Source organism: Acinonyx jubatus, chromosome A3, assembly GCF_027475565.1.
Source record: "Acinonyx jubatus isolate Ajub_Pintada_27869175 chromosome A3, VMU_Ajub_asm_v1.0, whole genome shotgun sequence".
NCBI classification, from domain to species: domain Eukaryota; kingdom Metazoa; phylum Chordata; class Mammalia; order Carnivora; family Felidae; genus Acinonyx; species Acinonyx jubatus.
In genome coordinates, this window is record NC_069388.1 from 79,307,475 (window position 1) to 79,315,476 (window position 8,002).

Genomic DNA, 8,002 nt, shown 5'->3' on the forward strand with positions numbered 1-8,002 from the left:
AGAAGAAGCGTCTAAGATTTGCAAACACCCTTCGTGGGGACTGTGAACCCCAGGAGACACCGAGGAGTAGGTAAGTGGCGGAGCCTCCCCTGCGGGTGCCGTTCCGGGCGCGGGAATCCCGAGGCGCCGAGGCGGGATCTGCGCACCTAGAGCTGCTCCTGCGCTCGGCAAAGTAGCCTGTGCCAGCACGAGCCGCCCGCGGCGTCGGTCTGCAGGTGGCGGCGCGGTGAAAGAAGACGCTGGGGCCCGCGGCGCCGCGAGAGGGGCCGGGGGCCCCCTCCACTCCAGCCCGCGGCTCCGGAATCCTCGAGCCCACAGCCGGGCCGCCGAGCCGGGTGGCGCGCGGGAGAGAGAGAGGGAACCGGTTCTCCAGCACCTCGCCTCCTCTCTGCCACTCCCTGCCGGGCGCCGAAAGGGCGAGGGAAGGGCGGGGACCCCGGGGCGGCCTCAGGACCGGCGTCCCTCTCTGTGGACGGGGCTCTGGCGCAGCGTTCGCTGTCTTCGCCTCGCTCTGCGCGGCGTTTGCCAGCCAAGCCCTGGAGTTAGCGCGCCACCGGGGCGGGGCGGGCGGGCGGTGAGGGCGGGGTGCAGGGGGCGGAGGAGGGCGGGGGCGCACGGAGGTAACCCCCGGCTCGTGCTGCCATTGCCCGGCTCCCTGTCACTCAGCCCGCGCGGGGCCGGGGATTGGCAGCATAGCCCCGTTACGCACTCACCTCGCGTTCACATACCCGGGGAGGGCAGTAGAAAGGTGATCAATCTTCATCAGGCTACATTTCCAATCACCTAAACAACCCGGCAAGACAAGCCACTCCGACAAGGTAAATCGCTCGATTTATTTAGTTTGCAAAGTGCCTCTGCAGGACTTCCCCAGCCCCCACCGCCTCCACGTTGTACCGGGAGTGCAACTGCAACCTCGAGCCACCTCCCAACTCTGCCCCTTTCACCCCCACCCTACCCCTTGCGGCCCCTCGGCGCGGTCCCGGGCGAGGTCGTGTCTCGGGAACGCGTAGGGCTTTGCCAACAAAGTGTCTGTGCAATAAAGTGAAACCTGGAGGGACACGCACAAAGCCACTGGAAAGAAAGAGAAGGAAGGAGGGAAGTTGGGAAAGAAAGAAATCCAGGAATCCTAGACCAGCCGCTCGGCCCGGCGAGTAATTCCTGTGCCGCTCTGTTTTGCAGGTTGGCTGCCCCGCGCGGGTCTGTGTGAGGGCGCGAGGTAGATGGTGAGCGGCCCCGGCAGCTGAGGGCAGGTAAGGAGAAAGCCGTGGGGCCGCCCTAGACTCCGGGAGCTCGTCGGTTGTTCTTACCTCCCCTTCCTCAAACGGGCCCCCGCTTCCTGGGTCCCCGGCAGGTGGGCGGGGCTGGGGAGCGGCCTCGCTCCCCTCTTGGTGTGCGGACGACCCGAGATCTCTGCGTTGGCCCCGCGCCCCCTCCCCCGCCTCCTCCGAAGTAACCAAGTGCTAAGTTTGAAGAAAGTCTTTGAAAACTCACGCTGCAGCCTAGCAGAGACGCCGCGTTTTGATGTCCCATTCTCTTTGGGCCCTGGAGCCCTGGCTGTTTCCCTCTCTTACCCTTCCCTGCAGACTGTGTTCCCCCAGCCCAGACCGTGGGTCCTGATGGATAGGAGTAGGGTGGCTTCTTTAGCTCTTACTGCTCTCCCTGAACTCCTAGCCCGGGGCCCAGGCCTGCTTTGGATTCCCGCGACGCGGGGTGAAGCGACAGGTACCCCGGGGGGCCCCGGTCCCACTCCCCCAGCTCTATTTCCTACCCTCTGAGAATAGCGCCTCTGGTTGGAGGCAACCGGGGAAGCGAGGCTTCGACTTTCCAGTGCGGGTCAGCGCGAGCTCTGCCGCCGAGGCCTACTTGTCTCAATCGGGTTATGGGGCCGCGGGTTCATCTAGTAGGATAGGAAGGGAATACACCAGAACGCTGCACTGAGGCCTCCCAAATCCGTGAGACCTTTTGGGGAGCTCGGCGGGTCACCTTTCAGCCTCCGCCGGGACGACATTGTCCGCAGCCAGGACCGGGCAGAAAGAAGGACCCGCTCGCATTCGCGAAGAAGGGCCTGCGGCGGTGGCCAGGCGCCCCTGACCTCCCGCCGCGTCTTACAGCCGCCACCTCTACAGTGGCCCCTTCTGCGTCTTCTGGCCGCCTCTGCGGGCCCTGGGCCTGTAACTGCGGTTAAGGTGTGGTGGGATTCCCGGTGAGCAATCTTTCAAAGTCTGGGCACAGAGAGGTTAACTAGAGGGGTGGCAGTGGGCTCTGGGGCCGGGACCCAGTGGCAGAGACCTTTGAAGGAATGTATTCCTCTAAGTGGGTAATGCATCTCAGAGAGGCCCAGGCGCTGCGAGCTCCCCGAAGTGCCTCACCTTGGCTCTCTGGAGCCTCTACCTTTTGGTCCCGCTTTCAAAAACGTTTGAAACAAGAGGAAACAACCCCTTATGCCCTGGGCAGCCTGCCTCACTGGCGCGGAGTAAACGTTTGCTTTTGCAGTATTGAGGCCTGCTCCTACCGGACCAGAATTTTGCCTAGACTTGGGACCTTGTACACTCCGCCTTTCAGGCTCCGACCTTTCCAGCTTAGCCCTGCTTTTAACCTCTCCTCACTCTTAGTGACGTCCTTGGAGTGTCTTTTACCCTTCCAAGTGTGAAAAGAGTAGATGATGATCCAGAAAAGCTTACTTTTTTCAAAGAAGCTGTGGTTTTTAGACTAAGGCCTTATAGAGCCGAGTTGACCGCCTCGCGGAGTTCCGTAGCCTCCCCATTCCGTGGCTCCTTGCCTCAGACAAGACAAGGAAGCCGAGATGGCTCCCAATCACTGTTTACATGTGTCTCCTGTCTCCATAGGCCGGGCCCCCAGGCGCCAAAGAGTTTGAAGGACTGCGCAGTGGGAGCCCTGCACTGCGCCAGGCCCCGGCCCCCTGGATCCGTCGGGGCGCCTCCACCCAGCTGTTAGCATGATGTCTTACCTCAAACAACCCCCATACGGCATGAACGGGCTGGGCCTGGCCGGGCCAGCCATGGACCTCCTGCATCCTTCCGTGGGCTACCCCGGTGAGCACCGGTACCCGCCCCCAGCCCCTGCAAATCTTGGGGATCCCCATACTCTGAGTTTGAGCACACATTTTTGTCGCTGAGCAGGCCCAGGGAGCCGGTTGGCTAGTATGCCTACAATGCACCACAGGCTGCAAGCTCACAGGGCAGTCACCGCTGGGTGAACTGGGCCTGGGCAGTGAAGTAGTGTAATGTGTGCTTTCCCAGCCTGGCCACACGGACAACCTGTTTCCTGTTGTGGTCCCACCACCAGCACAGGGAGCATTTACCTCGGGCAGTTTCCCATGGGCAGCCTTTTTTTTTTTTTTTTTTTTTTGGTGTGTGTGTGTGTGTGTGTGTGTGTGTGTGTGTTACTATGTGTATCTATTCCTTCCCCCTCCCCACCCCCCCGCCAATATTGAGTGAGGATTCTGGACACTCTCTAGGCCCTAACAGGAAGAGCCAAGATTTTCTCATGAGAAATGACTGGCAGAGATGAGGAAGAGGGGTTCTTTCTCCCTAATTAAATAAATTGTCCTCTACATGGGTCGTTTGCACCAACTTTTGCACTGCGGATGTGGAGAGCCTGAGCAGAATCCTGGCTTTTTGTTTGGTTTTGTTTCCTAGCTCCCACTCCTTCACCCCCATGTATTCTTTCGGAAAGTGTTTTCCGGGCGGTGTTTCTGAGCACCCCTTCACCATCCTCCAGCCAGGGGGTGTGTTGGGGGCAAGGGGGCGAAAACAGGGAGATTATATAACTTCTTTTCCTTTCCTAACCTCTGAGAAGTAGGGAAGGGGGCAACTCTAAAGTCTTGAAGACCCACTGGTTCTCAGTCGCACGCTTGTACTTTCTCCCACCTGTGGCCTCTCAGGCTCGCCTCCCGGGGGAGTTTTTCTTTCGCTTGGAGCTCTGCTCTCTTTTGCAACGGCCTCGCACAGGGCCTGCCTGAGGCCTATCTGCGTCCTCTAGCGTGGGTCCGCGTGGCCACCGCTGACCCGAGGCGCCCCCGCGTGTTCCCTCAGCCACCCCGCGGAAGCAGCGGCGGGAACGCACTACCTTTACACGCTCACAGCTGGACGTGCTCGAGGCGCTCTTCGCCAAGACTCGCTACCCTGACATCTTCATGCGCGAGGAGGTGGCGCTCAAGATCAACCTGCCGGAGTCCAGAGTTCAGGTGTGCGCGCCCAGGGCTCCTGGGTCAGGGTAGGGGCTCTGGGACTAGTTGGAGAGGGCCTGGGAAGGGTGGTCTGGTGTGCGGCGGGCTTACAGACTGGGCAATTCCTGTCAGACTCCCCCTAGCGCTCAGCCCGGGCCTGGAAGAGGGGCAAAGTCAAAGGCACTAGCTTAGAGCACTGGATTCGACCCTTGGTCCCAGGGCGCCTTCGGTATTGAAAATCCTTTTTATGATTTTGGGAGGATAAGCAAGGTTTCCTAACGTAAAGTGCCCAGAGGGCCCGACACTTGCCCCTGCTTCTTCGGCCATTCCAGGATTTGGCAGTTTTCTTTGGGGTCTTGAATTGTGCCTTCGCACTTGCCTTGCATCCCGGGGATCCTGGAAATGGAAGAGTGGAGCTTGGCCAGAGCCTGGTGCCCTGTCGGAGTGCGCTCTCTGGGTGGCGCAGGTTTGATTAGATGTTTCCTTTGCCCAGAGAGGATGCCGAACACAAAACCCGGCTACCGGCTTTGCTGTTTTCTGTTTTTGCGGTGAAAATACTGTTTGGATTATAACTCAGAACTCTCCTCAAGGGCCTTTTATCTCGCCTGCTTTCCCTCGAGGCTCGAGAAAGAACCAAGAATGTTGTGCCATGTACCAGGGCCCTCCAAGAGAAGTGAGAACTTTGTCCCATTTGGTTCCCCACTTGGAACCAAGAAGCCCAACGAAATTCTGCTCAGGCTTCCTTCCCTAGTCCCCCGAGTACTGCCTCTGTTTAGCCTCCCCGCCTTGCTCCTGCATCCGCTCAAATTCTCGCTTTGCCCAACGCTGGGCCTCCAGGGGACGACTGCCTCCCACCTCAGACTTGGTGACTGTCCTGCGCTCTCCTTCGTGCCTCTCCGCAGTTTCCTCAGCTCTATTCATAGAAGACAGGGCCTCCAAACATACATGAGGCTGTTGGGAAGCAGCCAACAGCAGAGTTTAGACATGGCTGAACTTCTGGCTGGACAGACGCGAATGTTCCGCCCTAGGGCAGAGTGGCGCTGGGGGTGGGGAGGTGCACGTCCCTACTTTGCCAGAGGAAGATCTTTGATCTGAAGGTTGGGGGAGGGCGGAGGAGCTGGGAACGCAGGGGCAGGGGCTGGCCCGGTGGGAGATGAGGAGGGGTGGAGGCCGCCGTTGGAGAGGGATAACAGATCCTAAGCCGGGCGGTGGGTACAGGGGCCGGGGAGTAGCAGGCTCTACTCGCCCCCCTGACACCCTCTCCCTGACTCGGCCCGCTGCAGGTCTGGTTCAAGAACCGCCGTGCCAAATGCCGCCAGCAGCAGCAGAGCGGGAGCGGGACCAAGAGCCGCCCAGCCAAGAAGAAGTCGTCCCCGGTGCGGGAGAGCTCGGGCTCGGAAAGCAGCGGCCAGTTCACGCCTCCCGCTGTGTCCAGCTCCGCCTCGTCCTCCAGCTCAGGATCCAGCGCCTCCGCCAACCCAGCGGCGGCAGCGGCGGCAGGCCTGGGCGGGAACCCGGCGGTGGCAGTCCCGTCGTCGTTGAGTACGCCGGCTGCCTCATCCATCTGGAGTCCGGCCTCCATCTCGCCGGGCTCAGCGCCCGCGTCGGTGTCAGTGCCCGAGCCCTTGGCCGCGCCTAGCAACGCGTCGTGCATGCAGCGCTCGGTTGCTGCAGGCGCCGCCTCGGCTGCAGCCTCTTATCCCATGTCCTACGGCCAGGGCGGCAGCTACGGGCAGGGCTACCCCGCGCCCTCGTCTTCCTACTTTGGCGGCGTGGACTGCAGCTCCTATCTAGCGCCCATGCACTCGCACCACCACCCGCACCAGCTCAGCCCTATGGCACCCTCCTCCATGGCCGGCCACCATCACCACCATCCGCACGCGCACCATCCGTTGAGCCAGTCCTCAGGCCATCATCACCACCATCATCACCACCACCACCAGGGCTACGGCGGCTCAGGGCTCGCCTTCAACTCTGGCGACTGCTTGGATTACAAGGAGCCTGGCGCCGCCGCTGCTTCCTCGGCTTGGAAACTCAACTTCAATTCGCCCGACTGTCTGGACTATAAGGACCAAGCCTCATGGCGGTTCCAGGTCTTGTGAGCCCAGGAGTGGGAGGAAGAGGAGATGAAACGCAACTACCTGCGCCCTCCGTGGTCCCCGTCCTGTTGCTGCTGCTGCACCGCCCGCCTTTGCCTCGGCTTCTGCAGACCTGAATTTTCATGCCCCTGAAAGATGCCCTTTGCCTGCACTGCCGCCCTCATCTTTCTGCCACTTTGTTTGGGGGATGTGCAGACCCGCCCACCCCTTGGATGAGGGGACAGGTGCTTTGGCTTGGCCCACAAGTTCTATATGGGGAGAGCTGTGTGCTCTCTTCCTCATCCCCTAACGAACTCCTAAGTCACTCTCCTCTGGTGTTTCTGGGCAGTTATTATGCACTTGCAGCCTTCGGAGGCTCTTGCTCTGACTCTCTGTTTGAACCGTACACTTTTATTTATTCTTTCTGGACACTGGAATCACTAACTGGCATGTGTCTGCCCACTGGAGTGCACCCACACTCTACCCCAAATCAAAACAACCACTAAGTGTTTCTCGCTTGCAGACTACCGCCCCTTCAGCAGCCCTCGGTCCCGCTCCCCGGCTGCAGGCCAGAGCTTTCCGGCGTTTTCTCCTCCCCAGCGGGATGCGCTGGGGCACGGCTGGAGGGAGGAGCGCGTCCCTAGCCTCTCGCGCACAGCCCCGCCCTGCGTAGAACTGGCTCAAGCTTCCGCCTCGGCGGGAATGCTGTACATAGTCGGGTCCGTTCCAGGGACCATTTAAACTTTTTAGTTGCTGTTGGTTGAACTGAGCATATCTCGTCTTAGCGCCCAGGAAATAGAACTTTAAGATATATACAGCATATATATACATATATATACACACATATATATAAAACAAAAGCAAAAAATATTTTCCCTCTGTCCCCCTCCCTCTCTTCCTTAAACGATGGCGCTTTTATTTTTTCAGTTGTTGCAAAGCTGTCCTGCTCTCTCACACCTTCTCCCTCTGTGTATTTATTAAAGAGAACCTTTTGGTTCCAGGAAGCTGGGCGCGGAGGATAGAGAGGGTCCGAGAGTGTGAAGGAAACGACCAAGTCAGGGTACAGGGGAGGGGGCTAGGCTGGGCGGGGACGCAGGGCTGAGCCCTTCACCCGGTCGAAGCACAGAGTCGAAGTTCCGGTGTAGAGACCAATCACAAAACAAAACAAAACAAAACAAAAAACAAACAAAAATACGGCATTATGGAAAAACAAACAAGTCAACCCAGGCCCCAAACCCTAGTTCCAATTCCTCTGTCGGTTTCTCTCTTTTTAAACAACCCTGTTTCGTCTAGTGAGTTTTTAGTGCACCTTCATTCTCCGAAATCTGCGGAGAGCCCGCGCCTGTGTATCAATTTTGGCTTTGGCCTTTTCGTCCAGTAGGTGGGAAAGTAATTTGTAAATTTGATTTGTCCGATGTGAAGATCACAAATTACTTGTTGAAATGTAAGGCAGTCCCCCTCCTCCCCTTTTATCTACATTATTTCCCGAAAATAAATGCAAATTAATGAACGGCTTGTCAGTGTTGCTCTTCTGATTCCAGCCCCCAGGTCCTGGTCTCGGGGAGCCTAAAAGGAGGGAAAAAAGTCCCGTGTTAATACCCTCGCGTGTTAACGACCTGTGGGAAGCAGAAGGCCAAATGATAGGGAAGGAGGACGTGGCAAAAGGAGTCTCCAGAGATGGTCTCTTAGGGAGTGTTCTCCCCTCCCAGTCAGGTCGGCCCCTTCCCGCGGGCGT

The 8,002-nt window shown here is 58.8% G+C and overlaps 1 protein-coding gene across 2 annotated transcripts; it reads left to right on the top strand.

The window, feature by feature from the left end:
* Positions 1-621: 621 nt before the first annotated feature.
* OTX1 (orthodenticle homeobox 1) lies at positions 622-7,763 on the top strand. 2 transcript variants are annotated; one of them, XM_027072374.2, is made up of 6 exons: positions 622-818; positions 1,180-1,250; positions 1,991-2,203; positions 2,847-3,053; positions 4,056-4,207; positions 5,473-7,763. In XM_027072374.2, the coding sequence occupies exons 4-6, from the start codon at positions 2,957-2,959 to the stop codon at positions 6,289-6,291; spliced, it is 1,068 nt and encodes a 355-aa protein (XP_026928175.1). In that variant the 5' UTR covers positions 622-818; positions 1,180-1,250; positions 1,991-2,203; positions 2,847-2,956; the 3' UTR covers positions 6,292-7,763. The 2 variants fall into 2 exon arrangements, with proteins under 2 accessions (XP_026928175.1, XP_053056638.1); XM_053200663.1 differs by lacking the exon at positions 1,991-2,203.
* The last annotated feature ends 239 nt before the right edge of the window (positions 7,764-8,002 follow it).